This window comes from Panthera tigris, chromosome C2 (genome assembly GCF_018350195.1).
Source record: "Panthera tigris isolate Pti1 chromosome C2, P.tigris_Pti1_mat1.1, whole genome shotgun sequence".
Taxonomy (NCBI): Eukaryota; Metazoa; Chordata; class Mammalia; order Carnivora; family Felidae; genus Panthera; species Panthera tigris.
Window position 1 is genome coordinate 120,490,402 of NC_056668.1, and position 20,599 is coordinate 120,511,000.

General features: G+C 36.9%; 1 protein-coding gene across 11 annotated transcripts in view; it reads left to right on the top strand.

The window, feature by feature from the left end:
- TFDP2 (transcription factor Dp-2) overlaps nt 1-20,599 on the top strand; it is a 188,498-nt gene that overhangs the window by 131,814 nt on the left and 36,085 nt on the right. For 10 of the 11 annotated variants that reach the window (XM_042998662.1, XM_007086342.3, XM_007086341.3 and 7 more), the window contains 2 exons: nt 1,382-1,503; nt 2,911-2,958. In XM_042998662.1, coding sequence (XP_042854596.1) covers nt 1,382-1,503; nt 2,911-2,958 — 170 coding nt within the window. The remainder of the gene's footprint in view (nt 1-1,381; nt 1,504-2,910; nt 2,959-20,599) is intronic. The other variant, XM_042998659.1, reaches the window with a different exon arrangement.

Consider the following 20,599-nt stretch of genomic DNA (forward strand, 5'->3'; position numbering starts at 1 on the left):
CTGTATCCTTAGTTCCATTAGTTACCTTTCTGGAGTCTGTCCTTAGGAAATAGAAATTAAGACTAAGATCATTGTACAAAAATGTTCATCACAGTATTGTTTATACTATTGGATAATTGAACATCCATATGTATCTAACAGTAGGGAACAGTAAATCAAATGTTTTACCATTAAAATGTGTTTGAAGAGGAGCATCTGGGTGGCTCTGTCAGTTGAGTGTTTGACTCTTGATTTCGACTCAGGTTGTGATCACCGGGTCGTGGGATTGAGCCCTGCCTCGGGCTCCAAGCTGAGTGTGGAGCCTGTTTAGAATTCTCTCTCTCTCTCTCTGTGTCTCTCTCTCTGTCTCTCTGTCTGTCTCTCTCTCTCTCTCTCTCTCTCTCTCTCTTTCTCTCTCTCCCCAACTCAGGCTCTCCCTCACACTCCCTCTCAAATTAAAAAAAAAATTAGTAACAAATACAATGTCTTCAAAGAATATTTAATGACATGAGGAAACGCTCTTGAAAAAGAAGATAAAATTGCATCTGTATAATAATCCAAATTGTGGGGAGCCTGGGTGGCTCAGTTAAGCTTCTAACTTCAGCTCAGATCAGGATCTCCTGGTTTGTGAGTTCAGGCCCCACATGGGGCTCTCTGCTGTCAACGCAGAGCCCCTTCAGATCCTCTGTCTCCCTCTCTTTCCCCCCACCCTGCCCCACTCTCCCATGTGCACATACATGCTCTCTCTCAAAAATAAAAAACATTTAAAACATGGGGCACTTGGGTGGCTCAGTCAGTTAAGCGTCCAACTTCAGTTCAGGTCATGATCCTGCAGTCCATGAGTTGGAGCCCTACATTGGGCTCTGTACTAACAGCTCAGAGCCTGGAGCCTGCTTCAGATTCTGTCTCCCTCTCTCTCTGCCCTTCTCCCACTCACACTCTGTCTGTGTCTCAAAAATGAATAAATATTAAAATTTTTTTAAAATAAATATAATAATAACAAGCTAAGTTGCATAATGCCTTTGTATATATTTGGACATGAAGATCCAATTTACTGTTGCCCTAGTTTGAATACATCAAGTTCAACTGCAGTTAGGTTCTGTAATTTCAAAGAAAGCTTCTTGCTTTTCTCATTTTTAAAACATTGTTAGTTACCAACTTAATCCTTCCAAATTGCTGTTCACTTGCTGAAACCTGAAACCATATCACTATTCAAGATACTTGTGCTTTAAGTTCCTAGAATATAAGCAAATCAAAGTTTATGATTTAGATGATGGATATTAAGTACATTTTAGGCAGTGAGATTTCCTCCTTATATGTAGCTTAGCAATCAACATGATTTTCTACATGTATGCTTTTCTTTATAATTAAGGATATTATTTTCTGTGTCCTAACCTTATAGATTATAAGCACACCACAGAGACTAACCAGTTCAGGAAGTGTTCTGATTGGGAGTCCATATACCCCTGCACCAGCAATGGTTACTCAGACACACATAGCAGAAGCTACTGGCTGGGTCCCAGGGTAAGACTGTTGTTGCAAGTTAACCATTTTTAAAACTTTTTTTAAGCTGTGATCTTTTCCTCTCACTCTCTTGTGTTCTGTTCTTGTTTCATGTTAGTCTAGTCCTTAAAAACTAATGTGTGGCCTTTAAAATCACCTGTTTTATTTCACTTTATATCTCAGATATGAATCATTTATGGAGCAATCATTTTTAAATACAATAATTTGTACCTGTGTCTTCTGACTTTTTCACCTCTCAAAAAGTACTGTTTTTATGATTATCACATTTAGCTGCTTTGGAGATGCACGAACTATATTGTTTTAATAAACATAAGAAAAGAGTTTTATATTAAGTGTTGGCTATCCTCCGAATTTCCTGTAACTTTTTATTTCCTTAAAAACCAGAAAAGGAACTAGGGAAAAGAAGCCAAATACATTAAAATTTTTATTGAGTTTTTTCTTGATCCTTTTAAAACACTGGACAGTTAAATCAATATCCCTTGCGTTATTCATTTACCACTTTTAGTATTAAACTTTTACATGTTTCATCTCTGCCTGTAGATACCCTTACCCAGCCTTTCTCTGCTCCTTGTCATTTTACCATTTAATCGTCCTGTAAAAGAAAAAAATCTTAAGATAAAGGACTCAAAACTTCATTTTGTCACTTTAGAAGTTATTTTCATGGTGACATACTGTACTCGTAGTTCTGTTTGACTTACAATTGTGAGTTAGCAGACAGTAAATTTTGGTTGTGTAAGAGCTTGCTTGTTCCCAGGATGTTAAATAATTCTGGCAAAGTGTTTTAAGCCATATACATCTTCATGTGTATACACATATAAACACACATTAGAGACAGAATAGTTTCATATGAGTACATCCTTTTCCACTATCAAATGAGATGAAACGACACCATCACCTGTAATCCCATGGCCTCTATTCAGTCCTTAATACATGAGGACCTAGAAGTTACCTTGGATTTCTGCACAGCCTTGAGAGATTATAACATGAAAGCCATGCCTGTGCCAGTCGTGTTGGCCTGCTTTAGAGATGGCCAGGGTTTGGGTATTTTCAGCCCAGCTGTGTTTCATATTAGGGGTGGAATGATTGCTCTGTTGTTCTGGAATGAGTCATACTTTCTGTGCCTTTCTAAGTCTGCAACATTTCTTCCCATATTCCTCGAGCTCATTTCAGCCTACAGTATTATATTGTGGTCTTTTTGATCCTATGATAAATTTTATTATGTTGTGATCTCTTACTCCTATGATAAAATTATAGTTTTTATTTTATGGACATATCTTTCATGTTTGTTAGGTTTTGTGTTTTGATATATTTGCTGTGAAACTAGACAAGTTACAGTAAATTATTCATAAAGTAAAGTTGTGTTTAAATACCTGTTCTTTTTATGCTATCTTTTTTTTTTCTTTTTAGTGATAGAAAACGAGCTAGAGAATTTATAGATTCTGATTTTTCAGAAAGGTGAGTATAAGCGTTAAGTGTTTTGTTTGAGAGATGCTACTGTGTAGAGAGGAGTTTGATGTCTGGACGATTCTAGTTTAATTAGAGATGTTTTTCTTCACAGGACTTAATTGAGTTTCTGCCATTATTTCATACCTCAGTGAGTGTTGTATTTCATTTGTCATTACATAAATTCATTATATTTACATAGGTTCAAAAGAAATCATCCTGTTAGTAGATTGGCTGTTGGTAGTGTATTATTTAGCCCTCTCCCTCCTTTTGGAGGATGAAGTGTCCTACCAAAGTGAATATTCGACGTTACCTCAACATGCCCAGATTTTTTAAAAAGAAGTTTTATTGAACACATTTAAAGATTGTAGTAAATTCTCACTTCTTTCTTAACTAATAAGTCGAGTACAATATAACATTTCCTTAGACTATTAGGACAGTGTTTCTCAGTGTGCATCAGAATCACCTGTGGAGGGGCGCCTGGGTGGCTCAGTCGGTTAAGCGTCCGACTTCAGCTCAGGTCACGATCTCGCGGTCCGTGAGTTCGAGCCCCGCATCGGGCTCTGGGCTGATGGCTCAGAGCCTGGAGCCTGCTTCCGATTCTGTGTCTCCCTCTCTCTCTGCCCCTCCCCTGTTCATGCTCTGTCTCTCTTTGTCTCAAAAATAAATAAAACGTTAAAAAAAAATTAGAAAAAAAAAAGAATCACCTGTGGAGTATTGAATGCAGTATGAATGTCCACCAAGTCAGAAACTCCAGGAATAAAAACGATCATGTAGGGTCATTAAAGTTCAGTATGCCATGAAAGCCACTACATGAGGTACCATATTAATGTTGTGCTGGGTTTTTTTTTTAAGTTTATTTATTTTTGAGAGAGAGAGAGAGAACACAAGGCAGGGAAGGGCAGAGAGAGAGGGAGAGAGAGAATCCCAAGCAGGCTCTGCACTGTAAACACAGAGCCCAGTGTGGGGCTCAATCTCACTAACCCTGAGATCATGACCTGAGCCAAAATCAAGAGTTGAATGCTTAACCAACTGAGCCACCCAGGTGGCTCTATATAAGAGCCACGAGGGGCTCTATAGTGCCCCAGTGTGGCACTATATTAAAATAAGACCTGTTGTCTTCGAGGCAGGAATTCTCTAAGGTTGTTACTTACTATCTTAAATAAAACTTCCCCAGCTATGCTTTCTAAATTTAATTTTTGATTTTTGATTCTAAGATCTTTTAACTCCTTTTTCCAGTGGTGTTTTAATCTCTGTTCTTTTGTTAGGTCATTTGCTCTCAGGATAATAAATAGTTTTCTGTCTTATCTCTTTTCTAGTTTGCCACCTCTGATTTGCTGTGCCCTGAGAAACTAGGTAGCCAAATGCATTAACATTCAGTCTAAAATAAAAATGAGAAGACTCTGAGTGAGGACCTTGAGGCGATATGTATTTTTTAAAATGTGTGTTTTCTTGCATTGGGACTGGCTGTACTTCTGTTCCTTTGTGGCATTTGTTGCTTGCTTCTTGGTTCTTAATTGTTTTGAACAGATAAAATAATGTCTGAGGAACTGCTATATCATATAGAAATATATGGGGAAATATATTCTTTTCTTCCTACCTAATGGAAATTCCTCTTTCTAGCTCCTGCTAGTCTTTGTGTTTATCCCTAGAAAGGGCAGCAGTACAAGTTCTTATGATGTATTCAGCAATGCATAAGGCCTTTTATAGTACTTTTCATTAGTTATGATTGGTGGCCCTTATGTACTGCCAACAATATAAAAAACATGATTCTATTTACACTCCTTCATAAGAAAGACCTCTAAAGATCACATATAAAAGTGCCAGATTGAGTTTGTTGATATAAACACTGATTCAACTTTTCCTTTTTGCATATGATTCAGTGACCTTTTTTTCTAGTGATTTTTATTCTTTTTATTTTTTAATGTAACTTTTCTACAATGAATCCCACCCCCACCCCCACAATCAAGTCACGAAGATTACTGCATGTGATTTTTTTTAATGTTTATTTATTTATATTTATAGAGAGGGAGAAAGAGAGAATGCAAGCAAGGGAGGGGCAGAGAGAGAGGAGAGAAAGAATTCCAAGCAGGCTCCATGCTGTCTGTGCAGAGCCCAACGAGGGCTTCATCAGGAACCATGAGATCATGACCTGAGCTGAAATCAAGAGTCAGACACTTAACTGACTGAGCCACCCAGGCACCCCTATTGTTTTTCTTACAAATGTTTATTTTCCTCCAAATGCAGTGTGTTCTTCTGTAATGCTATGAAACATCTTTGTTTCCCTTCTCCCAGAGTTGAGGTTCAAAAAGCCAGCTCTCAACCATAGACTAGTCTTTATCTCTTCAATGTTTTGTATGTTGATTTAATATTATATCTGTAAGTATTTGTATTTGTTTTCTTCAGGGATTTATATATCAGTATATAGAGATACGTTCAATGTTTTTATCCTCATCTTACCACTTGACAGTACAACTTTAAGTATGTCTTACACAGCTGTTCCTTTGTCAAGGTCATTTGTGAGAGCAAGTCAGTTTCTGAAGAAATCTTGTTTGGTAGGTAAAGGATCCTTTGAGGGATTCTCATTAGTTTTTTCCCTGTATTCTGATCCACTGGACTTCTTTTCAGAGAGCTCGTAGAAGAAGATGTGAAAATCCCCTTTCTGTTCTTGTCTGGGGGTTTAATCCTGAAAGATGTTTGTTCACTCTCTCTTTCTTCCTTTGGACAGAATCTGATGGTGTCTTCTACATGCATCTCTTCCAGGTCTAATTTTCCATTTGGACCTCTGCTGAGGGATTCAGAAGGTCCTGGGTGCCCCACAGGTGGCAATGGCAGCTTGTGGGTGTTTTTTTTTGTTCTTGTCTTAAATGAAGATTTGGCACGCTAGTGTTGTATTCTTCCTGTAGGCTCATGTAATCTCAATATCTTTTTGTTGGTGGAAAAGTTAGAATTCCACTTATTTATAATAAACTAATAATTTATAATTAACTAATGTAAACTGTAATAAGCTAATAGTAATCAAAATCAGTATAGTTAATATGTGTACAGCTTCAATGATGTTTATGAAATTGTTCATTTAGCAAACATTTTTAATATGTACTAGCTTATGTTCTAAGCATTGGAGAGAATAATAAACAAGACAGGTAAGTCTGCCCTTAGAGAGCTTATATGGGGGGGGAGGGAGTATAATAAGCAAATACGATTATTTTTATTTTTATTTTTTTTTAAATTTTGTTTAATGTTTATTTTTGAGAGAGACAGAATGTGAGCAGGGCAGGTGTAGAGAGAAAGAGAGAGACACAGAATCTGAAGCAGGCTCCAGGCTCTGAGCTGTCAGCACAGAGCCCGACGTGGGGTCAGACTCACAGCCGTGAGATCATAACCTGAGCCAAAGTCAGATGCTTAACCAACTGAGCCACCCAGGCACCCCAGATTATTTTTAGATTACAGTAAGTGGTATACAAAAAAAATAAGAAAAGTGATTGTGGCTACCTTGGAGAAAGCCTCACAAGGGAGGTGATATTTGAATGCAAAGGAGTCAGGCTGCTAAATAGATTAGGTGAGGTGGGGGAGACAGGGATTCTGGGCAGAGGGAGTGGCAAATGTAAAGCTCCCAACTGAGGAACCAGGTTGATGTATTTGGGGAAGCACAGTGGCCTGGAGATAGTTTGAAAAGCAGAGTGATATGACATGAGGGTGGAGAGGTAGGCAGGGTTCAGATCATGATGAAAGACCTTTGCAGGTCCTGGTAGGGAGTTTGGTTTCTGTTCTAAGGAGGATTTTCAGCAGGGAAATGGCATGATTTAAGTCACTGGCTACTGAGGGGTAAATGGATTCTAAGGAGACAAGGACAAAAGCAGGAAAATCAGAAGACTATTGCAGAGGACAGTGGCCTGGCAGTGGAGATGGGAAAAAAAATGGATAAATGATAGACATAGAACCAACAAAATTTATTGATAGATTAAAGGAAGGAAGAGGAGAAATAAAGGATAGCTTTGGTTGTTTTACATGAACAGCTAGGTGAATATTGATGCCATTTACATTTAGTGTATTTAGGAGTAGGTTTGGGAAGAATTTTGTTTTAGACATAATGAAGTTCAATAAGTTTATTAGTTATCTAAGTGATGATATCATTAGTATATAAGTAGTATCATTAGCACATAAGTGGTCGCAAGCCTAAATGATATAACCCAAGGAGGGAGAGAATGAAGATCCATAAGGAATAAATATTTATTTCCCATTTCACACCTCCTCTTCCACCCATACCCAACACAATGGATACATACTTCCAGGAAAGTAAAGAGTTTTTTCTAAATTGTTTTACTAAATTACCACATGAAATTATTTTGCTGATTTACATATTCTTGTTGGCTCATTTAAGTGGGAAATGAAGTTTTTATTACTTTTGTAAATAAAAATAAATCATTATTGGGAAAATATAAAAAGACAGTGGTTATAGGTTCTAGTTAAGCACCTGGAAAGATAATATTCTTTGGATATAATTCATCTGAATACTTCAAACGAAGTTATAAAAGTTAACATGCATTTCAAACTATACCATATTAGTAGTTTTGTTTTCTATTTATTTTCCTTTTTTTTTCTCAATTTGGCTTTATTTGGTAAAGAACACTTCCTACTGGTTTCTTTATTATATTAATAAACTAATAGAGATCATAGTGTTTATACCCTGTAGCCATATTTTGGTGTTATTTGGAAAGAGGGTCCTGGTGTTCCAAATAGCTCGATTCTGAGAAAACTTAAGTAAAGTAAACTCTAAGATTCAGATAGTGAGTTGGACACCTGGGTGGCTCAGTTGGTTAAATGTCAGACTCTTTTTTTTTTTTAATTTTTTTTAAGGTTTATTTATTTTTGAGGGAGACAGAGCGCAAGCAGGGGAGGGGCAGAGAGAAAGGGAGACACAGAATCTGATGCAGGCCCCAGGCTCTGAGCTGTTAGCACAGAGCCTGATGCAGAGCTCAAACCCATGAACTATGAGATCATGACCTGAGCTGAAGTTGGATGTTCAACCAGCTGAGCCACCCAAGCACCCCTAAGCATCGGACTCTTGATCTCAGCTTAGGTCTTGATCTCAGGGTTGAGAGTTCAAGCCTTGCATTGAGTCCTGCACTGGGCGTGAAGCCTACTTAAAAAAAAAAAAAAAAAAAAAAAAAAGATAGTGAGCTTCCAATTTAAGATGATAGACTGAACATCATGTTTATACCCAAAACCCTAAAATCCTATCGAAATTTTCATGTAAAAAATAATAAAAGGAAGTATATCTCTAAAAGTGCTATAAAAAGTGGTAAAGATATAGATTTTCCAATTAGATGAAAGCCATTGTGGTTACAATAAAGGACAAGTGGTAGTAGAGAAATTCACATCCCAAAATATGCATTGGAGAAGTCAGAATTGGAAATGGAAACCATTCTTCCCTATACTGACTGAAATGGAGAGGCTCTAGGCTTAGAGGTAACAAGTATAAAAAGCAAGAATAGGGCAGCTGGGTGGCTCAGTCAGTTGATCATCTGACTTCGGCTTGGGTCATGATCTCACGATTCCTGGGTTCTGGCCCACATCGGGCTCTGTGCTGGCAGTGCAGAGCCTGCTTTGTATTCTGTGTCTCCCTCTCTCTCTGCCCCTCCCCTACTCGCACTTGTCTCTTTCAAAAATAAACATTAAAAAATTTTTTTTTAATTTTAAAAAAGCGAGAATGAATTAGGGAGGTAATGAGGGCACTGAAATGAAGATTATCCAAGGAGCACCTAGCAAGTTGAAGCTTGCCAATCTTCCAAATCCCTTTGTACCTCCCATTTCATCTCCATACACATAGATATTACACCAAAGACATTTCTTCCCCAGGGCTGAAACTTAACAGAATTGATATCAAGGAAATAGGACTCTTTGCCTTGGTTAAGCTTGTAATTGACTTCTTTCATTTAGCATATTTTCTTTTTTTTTTTTTTTTTAATGTTTATTTTTGAGAGAGAAAGAAAGCATGAGCAGAAGATGGGCAGAGAGAGGGAGGCACAAAATCTGAAGCAGGCTCCAGGCTCTGAGTTGTCAGCACAGAGCCTGACATGGGGCTTGAGCCCACGAGTTGTAAGATCATGACCTGAGCTGAAGTCAGATGCTTAACCGATTGAGCCACCCAGGCTCCCCTTATTTAGCATATTTTCAAGATTCATCCATGTTGTGGCATATATTAGTATGTTATTCCTTTTTATTCCATGGTGTGGATATACCACATTTTGTGTATTTGTTCATTAAAGTTGGATATTTGAGTCGTTTCTGCTTTTTGGCTATTATGAATGATGCTGCTTTGAACATTTGTGAACAAGTTTTCATTTTTCTTTTTATATATATACCTGGGAATGGAATTGCAAGGTCATATGGTAATTCTTTAGCCTTTTGAGTAACTGACAGGCTGTCTTCTGGAGTAGCTGTACCATTTTACATTCCCACCAGCAACAGCTTCCAATTTCTCCACATCTATCCAACACTTATTATTTGTCTTTTTTATAGAGCCATCCTTGTGGATGTGAAATGATATTTCATCATGGTTTTGATTTGCATTTCCCTAATGGCTAATGCTGTTGAGCATCTTTTCATGTGCTTATAGGACCTTTATATATCGTCTTTGAAAAAGTCTTTCTAAATCCTTTGGTCTTTAATTATTGAGTTGTAAGAGTTCTATATGTATTATAGAGGCAAGATCCTTATCAGATATATGATTTGCAAAAAAATGTCTTATTCTGTCTCAGTTATCTTTTCACCTACTTGATGGTGTCCTTTGAAATACAAAGTTTTTAATTTTGGTTGGGTTTAATATATGTTTTTTGATTCTTGTATTGCTTATGCTTTTGGTGTCATCTTTAAAAAACAATTGAAAAAGCCAAAATCATGAAGCCTTAGCCTGTGTTTTCTTCTAAGAGTTTTATAGTTTTTGCTCCTACATTTAGGTGTTTGACCTAATTTGAGTTACTCTTTAAGGTTAATTTGTGTAATATAACTGAAAATCACACAGAATACATGTGAAATATATACTTTTTTGGCATTTATTTTTATAGCATTTCACAATTATGTAAAATTTTTAAATAGGCTTAGTTTTAAGTTTATTATTTAAAATTATTAACCACAGGGGCGCCTGGGTGGCTCAGTTGGTTGAGCATCCCACTTCGGCTCAGGTCATGATCTCACGGTCCGTGAGTTCGAGCCCCGGCTCTACATCTGGCTCTATGCTGACAGCTCAGAGCCTGGAGCCTGCTTCAGATTCTGTGTCTCCCTCTCTCTGCGCCTCCCCCACTCATGCGCACGCGCGCACGCTCTCTCTCTGTCAAAAATATACTTAAAAAAAATAAAATAAAATAAAATTACTAACTACATTAGAAAGCAAACTTTATACTATTTTGTCTTTAACTCTCATTTTATGATGGTGAAATGAGCATTCCTGAACTATTTTCTCAAGAAAAGGCAGACCTTTTCTGAATGTGACCATGATAGTAGTAAACCAGATTTGAAGTGGGAGTGATTTAAAGAATGAAGAACAATAGAATTTGTAAATGTTTTACTGAGAGGCATGATCCTTTGTATATTGAATTTGGGTTTTTAGCCATAACTAATGATGAAATGCTAAAACCATGGCATCTTATTTTACAAAAATATACTGGCTAATGAAGCCATGACACCATCAACACTTAAGCATAAAAGACAACAAAACATAAAGAAGTTTAAAACCAAAAGAACCACTGAGTAAATAAATAATAAACTATTGTTCACCTATCACCACTATCCATCTCCAGAACTTTTTCACCATCCCATACTGAAATCCTGTACCCAGTAAACAATAACTCCCCACTTCCCCCTCCCCCAGCTCCAGTAACCATAGTTTTACTCTCTGTCTCTATGAACTTGACTATTTCTATTTCATGTGGGAGGAATCATATAGTATTTACTCTTTCATCTCTGACTTATTTTACTTACCATGTCTTTAAGGTTTATTAATGTTAGAGCATGTATCAGGATTTCATTCTTTGTTACGGCTAAATAATGTTCCATTATATGCATGTACTACATTTTGTTTATTCATATGTTGATGGACATTTGGGTTGTTTTCACCTTTTGACTATTGTGAATATTGTTGCTGTGAAGGTGGGTATAGTAAGTATCTGTTGGAGTCCCTATTTTTAATTTCTTTAGCTGTAATAACACAAAGTAAAATTACTGGATCAGATGGTAATTCTATGTTTAAGTGTTTGAGGAACCATTGTAGTATTTTTTATAGCTACTGCACCATTTACATTGTCACCAGCAATGTACAAAGGTTCCAGTTCCTCCACATTCTCACAACACTTCTTTTTGTTTTTGATAATAGCCATCCTAATCTCATTGGGGTTTTGTTTGCATTTCCCTAATGGTTATTGATGTTAAGCGTCTTTTTATGTGTTTATTGGCCAAGTTTAATTTCTTGATTCAGCCAGGGCTGAGTAGTATCCTTCAGTTTTGTATTGCTCATGAAAATTCTGGTAACTCATGAAGAGTTTAATCCTTCCTCATAGCAGCCTTGTGAGACAGGCACTTGTATTTCTGTTTTTCAGGCAGAGGAGTATCATGGGTCAGAGCTAAATGAAGTAAACTGTTCAAAATACATAGCTAATAAATAGTTTACCAATGTTGGTATTTAACCAGTTTTCTTCAAGTTCATGAACTGATTGTATAAAATTATTTTATCTTTATATTTTTATAAAATATATAAAAATATATTTTTATAAAATCCTAAAAAATCTTATAAAATTATTTTATTTTCTATTTATATTTTATAATTAAATCTTATTTCATTAACTGAACTAATCTTATAAAATTCTTATATATGGTCTTGTATTTGTTTCAAGGTCATGTTCATCAGCTATTGAAAGTCTAGTTTCTAGTTTTTCCTATTTAAGGACTGTGTTTAGTTTCTTCCTTTAAATATTACCCATGTCTGACAATAGAAGGCAAATTAGTCAGGTGATCGCCCTACACTATGCTATGATTATCTTATTGCTCCCTTTTTATTTTTTTTAAAAATGTTTATTTGTTTTTGAAAGAGCACAAGTTGGGGAGGGGCAGAGAGAGACACACACACACACAGAATCTGTGTCAGGCTCCAGGTTCTGAGCTGTTGGCACAGAGCCCAATGCAGGGCTTGAACCCATGAACTGTGAGATCATGACCTAAGCCAAAGTCGGACGCTTAACCAACTGAGCCACCCAGGCGCCTCTTATTGCTCCCTTTTTAAAAAAGACCTAGAATTACATGAAAAACAACAACCCTGCTCCATCCCTGGCTTTTAAAAAGTTTATAAACATGGAGTTGAGAATTTTATTTACTTAAACCATTATCCACTTCTTAGCATAAATATAAAACCCCATACACAACATATTTCTTTCAGAAATAACTCATGCACTATTTTTAACAGTTCTTATTTACTTTTTTTGCCTACCTTGTACTAATTATACATATTTACATATGGCTAGCCATTTGTATCCTAAATACCCCAAACACTGAGGGCAAATCAGCATAGAGAGGGGCTTTGTGTGAAAATATATGTAGCAAATGGGAATTGGTAGATTCTTTTTCAAAAATGAAATTACTTAGAACAGTAACTAGCACATACGTAGCATTCAGTAAGTATTTACTATTTGCCATTACCACTGATTTTAAACTGAATAGGCCGTGATCCAGTTTACGTAGAAAGATCACCATAATGGCCTTATGGAGGAGGGATTGGAATGGCTCTAGACAGCACAAAGGAGAACCCTTATAAGGCTCTAGTGATACTCTTAGAGAGATGATGAGGGCCTGAACCTAGGGCAGAGAGAACTTAGAGAAGTGAAATTCAAAAGCTAGTTAGGCCTTGAAGTAGATTAGATTTGATACAATTAGATTGATTCATTAGAAAAGGAATTAGAAGAACGTAGGATGAATCTGGTTTTTGGTTAGGGTGATTGGGTGGATGGTTCTGTCACTCATCTAGATGAGAACTGCAGTAGGATCCAGAGTTACATATTGTGTATGTTGAGTTGTCCTTTATATTAATAGGGTATTGTGATGTTTAAACACCCCTTCCTGAGAAAGCTGAGCTGAGTATAGGAAACTGAGGATAGGACTAAACCATTATAAATAATCAAAGATATGCTCAAACCATTCTTTTTTCTCTCTCTTTAAAAGACTATTTAATTTAGAGAATTTAAAATGCAGAAGTAGATGACTGGTATCATGAACCTCCTGTGTGTGCACATCTCTGAACTTCAACAACAATCAATTCATGGCATATCTCATTTTGTATATACTCCCTCCTGTATTGTAAAGCAAATCCCTGGCATCCTATCATTTTCATCATAAATCTCTGTACTGGTATCTTAACTCCTTTTTAAATATATCTACAATATCATTGTTATACCTAGGAAAATTAATGATAATTCCTTAATATCAAATATGTAGTATTCAAATTTCTATCTGTTTCAAATGTCATGTTTTGTTTGCTAGGGTTTTTTTTGTAAAATATAATTCAGTTACATACTGGCACAAAAACAGATGCTCAGATCAGTGGAACAGAATAGAGAACACAGAAATGGACCCAGAAACCTATGGCCAACTAATCTTTGACAGAGCAGGAAAGACTATCCAATGGAATAAAGACAGTCTCTTCAGCAAGTAGTGCTGGGAAAACTGGACAGTGACATGCAGAAGAATGAACCTGGACCACTTTCTTACACCATACACAAAAATAAACTCAAAATGGATGAAAGACCTCAGTGTAAGACAGGAAGCCATCAAAATCCTCGAGAAAGCAGGCAAAAACCTCTTTGATCTTGGCCGCAGCAACTTCTTACTCAACATGTCTCTGGAGGCAAGAGAAACAAAGCAAAAATGAACTATTGGGACCTCAGCAAAATAAAAAGCTGCACAGCGAAGGAAACGATCAGCAAAACTAAAAGGCAACTGACGGAATGGGAGAAGATATTTGCAAACGACATATCAAATAAAGGGTTAGTATCCAAAATCTATAAAGAACTTACCAAACTCAACACCCAGAAAACAAATAATCCAGTGAAGAAATGGGCAAAAGACATGAATAGACACTTCTCCAAAGAAGACATCCAGATGGCCACCTGACACATGAAAAAATGCACAGTATCCCTCATCATCAGGGAAATATAAATCAAAACCACAGTGAGTTACCACCTCACACCTGTCAGAATGCCAATATTAACAACTCAGGCAACAACAGATATTGGCGAGGATGCAGAGAAAGAGAATCTCTTGCACTGCTGGTGGGAATGCAAACTGGTGCAACCACTCTGGAAAACAGTATGGAGGTTCCTCAAAAAATTACAAATAGAACTATCCTCTGACCTAGCGATTGCATTACTAGGTATTTATCCAAGGGATACCTGGTATACTGTTTTGAAGAGGCCTATGAGCACCCCAGTATTTATAGCAGTGCTGTCGACAATAACCAGAGTATGGAAAGAGCCCAAATGTCCATCAGGGGATAAATGGATAAAGAAGATGTGGTGTGTGATATATGTATATGTACATACATATATGTGATATATGTATATGTATATACATACATATATATATATATATACACACATACATACATACAATGGAGTATTACTCAGTAATCAGAATGAAATCTTGCCATTTGCAACTGCGTGGATGGAACTAGAAGGTATTATGCTAAGTGAAATCAGAGAAAGACAAATACCATACGACTTCACTCATGAAGAATTTAAGATACAAAACAGAAGAACATAAGGGAAGGGAAGCAAAAATAATATAAAAATGGGGAGGGGAACAAAACATGAAAGTCTCAAATATAGAGAACAAACAGAGGGTTGCTGGAGGGGTTGTGGGAGAGGGGATGGTGTAAATGGGTAAGGGGCATTAAGGAATCTACTCCTGAAATCATTGTGGCACCACCATATGCTAACTAACTTGGATGTAAATTAAACAATAAATAAATTAAAAAATAAATAAATACCAGTTACAGAAAAATCAAAAAGCAAATGTATGACTAATGAATTACTTTAAGGCAAACAGTCTTATAACCATCGCCAGATCAAGAAGTATAACCCAGAAGCCATGTCCCATGCAAATAACTATACCCTCTCTCCTCTATAATTAACCATTATCCCTGTTTTTATAGTAATCACTTCCTTGCATTTTTAAATAGTTTTATTACCTAAATGTGCATCCTTTGGCACATTTTAGTCTTGTCCATTTTTTTAAAAAGTTGAGGGATGCCTGGGTGGCTCAGTCAGTTGGGTGCCCGACTTTGGCTGAGGTCGTGATCTCACAGTTCGTGGGTTCGAGCCCTGTGTCGGGTTCTGTGCTGACAGCTCAGAGCCTGGAGCCTGCTTCGGATTCTTTGTCTCCCTCTCTGTCTGCCCTTCCCCTGCTCATGCTCTGTCTCTCTGTCTCTCAAAAATAAATAAAGTTTAAAAAAACAGTTATCTTAAAAAAAAAGTTATCTTTTATATATAGATTCCCCTTCTGTCCCCTTATTTTCCTTATACTTTAGTTGTTGAAACTAGGCTATTTGTCCTCTGCAGTTTCCCACAGTCTAGATCTTCTTGATTTCATACTCATGTGCATCTCAGTATCTTCCTGTTTTCGGTGTTTTGTGTAGTTTGGCAATAGGATTCAGTGGCTTTGTAAACTGGTGTTTGATCCTTGGCAAGACTATAGATAATGTGTGTTCTTCCATTGTCTCTTTTTTTTAATGATGGTAACACAACCAGTGTTTAATGGTTATAACTCTTAATTTCTTGTGAGTTGCAGTTAGTGTTATTCTAACTACTGGCACTATTTTTATATAAAGACACTTTCCCTCTTTTACTATTTATTTACCTGCAGGTACAGTTACTATAAGAAAGCAGGATAACTGCTTGACCCCTTTCCTTTTGTTGTAAGTGTTATCATGGAGTTTTGGTTTTGCTGTCTAGTTGTTCTCTTTTTATATGGGGATTTGGAGAGTTTGAAAACTATATTGCTATTGCTGTTTTCCCAGAGTCCCCTATAACTGGTGTGTGTGTGTGTGTGTGTGTGTGTGTGTTATAGTCTATTTGAAATAAATTTATATGTCTTATAAAATCTGTAGATTCCCCTTCTGTATCTATCCTCCCCCCTAACTCCCCTTCTCTCTCCCTCCCTCCCTCTTTTTTTCCCTTACAGATTTTTAATTGAAGAAACCACTTTATGTATCCTAAAGAGAAAGCCTAAAGAGTTTGCTTACTAGGGCACCTGGGTGGCTCAGTTGGTTAAACATCTGACTCTTGGTTTCGGTTGAGGTCATTATCTCACAGTTCCTGAGATGAGCCCCTCACGTCAGACTCCATGCTAAACAGATTGGGATTCTCTCTCCCTCCTTCTCTGCCCTGTTTCCTGCTCACACTCATGTGTACTCTCTCTCTCTCTCTCTCTCAAAATAAATACACTTTAAAAAAAGTTTGCTTATTGCATCCCTGTAGTGTAATTTAACATGTTCTTCTGTCCTTGGTATTACCTTTAAAGTGGCAGTTGGATCTGAAGTCTTTATCAGATTCCAGTTTCACAATAAAGTTATATATTAAGAACAAACACTGGACAGAACAGCTCAAAGGAGAGCAAATACAGAAACAGAAGCACTGGAGTGAAAAACTCAAGTTGAAAAGTTGACTTTGGCAAATAGGCAAATCCATAGCAACAGAGTAGAATAGTAGGGGCTAGGGAGTGAGGTATGACTGTCAGTGGGTACAGCATTTCTTTTTAGGGTGAAGAAATTAGATTGTGGTGATGGTTGCATAATTCTTAAAAACCACTGAATTGTATACTTTAAAAAATGGAATTTACGGTATGTGAATTATATTTCAATAAAGCTGTTATCTTTAAAAAAGGAGGTTAGATTTAAAAACAAAGAGGAATACCTAATCCTTTGAGACTGATAGGAAGAAGGTTGGCATGGTACACATGCTGATAAGTTTGTAAGTGACCTATCCTATAAGCTCACTTACAAAGTGAGACTTACATATTTAACTATCTATTGAATATATTGATTGGGAAATTCTATTGACATGTCAGACTCTGTATCATTGCTGACCAATAGAAATGTGATTTTTTTTTTAATGTTTACTATTTTTGAGAGAGAGACAGAGCACTAGCAGGGGAGGGACAGAGAGAAACACACACAGAATCCGCAGCAGGTCCCAGGCTCTGAGCTGCTAGCACAGAAGAGCCTGATGCAGGACTCGAACTCATGAACTGTGAGATCATGACCTTAGTGAAAGTCGGACGCTTAACCAGCTGAGCCACTCAGGTGCCCCACAATAGAAATGTAATAGGAGCCACATGTGACTTTTAATTTTATAATAATTAAAAAAATAAAAAATATGAAATTAATTTTTTAAAGATTTTATTTATTTATTTTTAGTGTCTGGATATTTCTTTTTTTTTAATCCAAGTTAGTTAATATATAGGGTAATAATGATCTCAGGATAAGATTTTATTTTTAATCTCTACACCCAACATGGGGCTTGAATTCACAAACCCAAGATCAAAAGTTGTGTGCTCTACCAACTGAGCCAGCCAGGCACCCCTGAAGTTAATTTTTATATCTCTTATTTAATCCAGTGTATCTAAAATATTATATTTCAGGGGCACCTGGATGGCTCAGTCAGTTAAGTGTCTGATTCTTGATTTTGGCGCAGGCTATGATCTCATGGTTCATGAGTTTGAGCCCCATGTCAGGCTCCGTGCTGACCGTGAAGAGCCTACTTGGCATATTCTCTCTCTCTCTCTCTTCTCTCTCTCTCTCTCTCTCCCTCCCTCCCTCCCTCCCTCCCTCTCCCTCCCTCCCTCCCCCACTCACCCACAATCTCTCTCTCCCTCAAAATAAACCTTAAAAAACAAATAAAATATTATATTTCAACATGTAATTAATGTAAAGGTTACTCAGATATTTTACATTGATTTCTCATACAAGCTTTGAAACTCAGTGTGTATTTGATACTTAAAACATATCTCAATTCAGACTTCCCAGATTTCAAGTGCTCAGTAGCTGCGTGTGAGTATACCTAGGTATTGGACTGTGCAGATGAGCAGGTTTAAAATGGAACTCATGAACTTGTTCATGTCTCCTTGATCTCAGTAAATGATGCCTCTTCCTGAGGGTCATTCTCTTATTTCCCTCTTTCTCACCGTTCACATCAGTCACTTCCTTCTACTGATTTTTATCTTTAAAATTTATGCAAAGCTGTCTCTTCTTATCCAACCCTACCAGTTGCCCCAGTTTCAGGACTTGATATTTCTTGCCTGGCTTGCCTCTCAGCTGTTCTTCCTGTCTCTGCTCTTGCCCCTCGTAAGTACATCTTCTACTTTGCAGCCAGAATCTCTGCCTAACTAAAAATCTCACTGTGTCACTCCCCCACTTAACACCTTTAATGTCTTCCCAGTATTTCAGCAGTAGTCTGACCACAGTGAATGGCCACGTGATTCTTTGGGAATTTGGGAAGAAGAAAGTAGATATCCTTACTTCATTCTTTTAAAAAATACATTTAGTCTATTTCTTAAGGTATGTAACACAGAACATGTAAATAATTTATAAATGAATATAATTATACTGGTGGAACGTGATCAAGTGCATGTTTATCTTTGTGGTGATGCTGCTGGTGCTGGTGCTGGTGTTAAGAACACTTAACATGAGATTTACCACTAACAAATTTGTAAGTGTACATTATCATTGACTACCGACACTAGGTTGTATCAGCAGATCTCTAGAACTTGCTCATTTTGCGTAAATGAAACTTTATACCTGTTGAGCAATTCCCTATTTCCCCTTTCCTTCCAGCAAGCACCATTCTGCTCTTTGCCTCTATGTGTTTGACTGTGTGGGACACCTTATACAAGTGGAATCATGCATTATTTGTCCTTCTGTGACTGGCTTAGCATAATGTCCTCCAGGTTCATCCTTGTTTACTGCATATGGCAGGCTTTCATTCTCTTTTGAGGCCAAATAATATTCCACTGTATGTATAAACCATATTTTTTAGTCCATTTATCTACCTATGGACATTGAGGTTGGTTCCATATCTTGGCTATTGTGAATCATGCTGCAGTGAATAGGAGAGAGCAAATGCCTCCTTGAGATCCTGATTTCAATTCTTTTGGATATATACCCAGAAGTGGGATTTCTGGATCATATGGAAATTCTATTTTAAATATTTTGAGGAACCTTCATACTTTTTTCATAGCAACTGTACCATTTTCCATTTGTAAAAGGGTTCTAATTTCTCCATATTTTCACCAACACCTACCTTTTGTTTCTGTCAATTTTTAAACATAGCCATCCTAACAGGTGTGAGGTAATACTTCATTGTGGTTTTGATTTACAGCTCTCTGATGATTAGCAATGTTGAGCACCTTTTCATATAGCTGTTGGCCATTTGTGTGTTTTCTTCAGAGAAGTTTCTATTCATGTCTTTTGCCCATTTTTTAATTTGGATGTGTGGGTTTTTTTGTTAACGAATTGTTGGAATTTTTTAGATATTTTGGATATTGACCCCCTATCAGATAAAGGGTTTGTAAATATTTTCTCCCATTCCATACGTTGCCTTTTCATTTTGTTTATTGCTTTCATTTGGCTTTTACCCCAGCAAGTCTTCCTCCTCTAGGTTAAATGAGATGTCCCTCTTCCTAATTCCCATGAATATTGTAAATAACTGACGTGGCACTTACCTTACTATATTGGAATTCTCTGTCCTTTTAGGTCTGTTTTGTCTTTCTCCCGTCTGCCAAGACTCAGTACTGAGAGAAAGGATTTTGCCTCAATTGTCGTTTGTGTGCTCTAGTCCTTGTTCCAGTTCTTGGCATATAGTTGGCACTCAGAAATTAGTAGAATTAAATTGAACCCCTGAAAATGTTAGTAAGTTATCAAAGTTTGGGCCTAGGCATTAACCAAACTTAAAATAATTGAAGACTTAGATCCGTTATTAATAGTATGACCTCTGTTTGAAAATTTAGTAGATAAATGAAACTGATGAAAGTGGTACTTTTAATTTTAGGTGAAATAGAACTGTAGCATACATAGAATACCAAAAGGTAAGCATGTAAACTCTACTAGGCTAGGCAGTGTTTTTGTCGGTTCCTTTCATGGATTTATTCCTAGTGTGTAGAACAGTACCTGGCACATAATAGTAAGTTACTGGTCAGTAAATACTTGTTGAATAAATGAATGATGTGTGTAGAAAAGCACTCTAACTTCATACTTTATTAAGCTTGTAAGGCAAAAGCATTATAAGTTTATATATAACATTGTAAGTTCAAAAACGTTTCTTCATTTCTAATTCAGTTTAAAATTTACCACTTGAGGGGCACCTGAGTGGCTCAGTTGGTTAAACGTCCGACTTCGTCTCAGGTCATGACCTCGCAGTTCACAAGTTCAAGCCTCACATCGGGCTCTACGCTGACAGTTCAGAGCCTGGAGCCTGCTTTGGATTCTGTGTCTCTTTCTGTCCCTGCCCCTCCCCAATTCACGTTGTGTCTTTCTTTCTCAAAAATAAATAAACAAAAAAAAAATTTTTTTTTAATTCTTTAAAATTTACCACTTGAAACAAAAATCAAATTATATTCT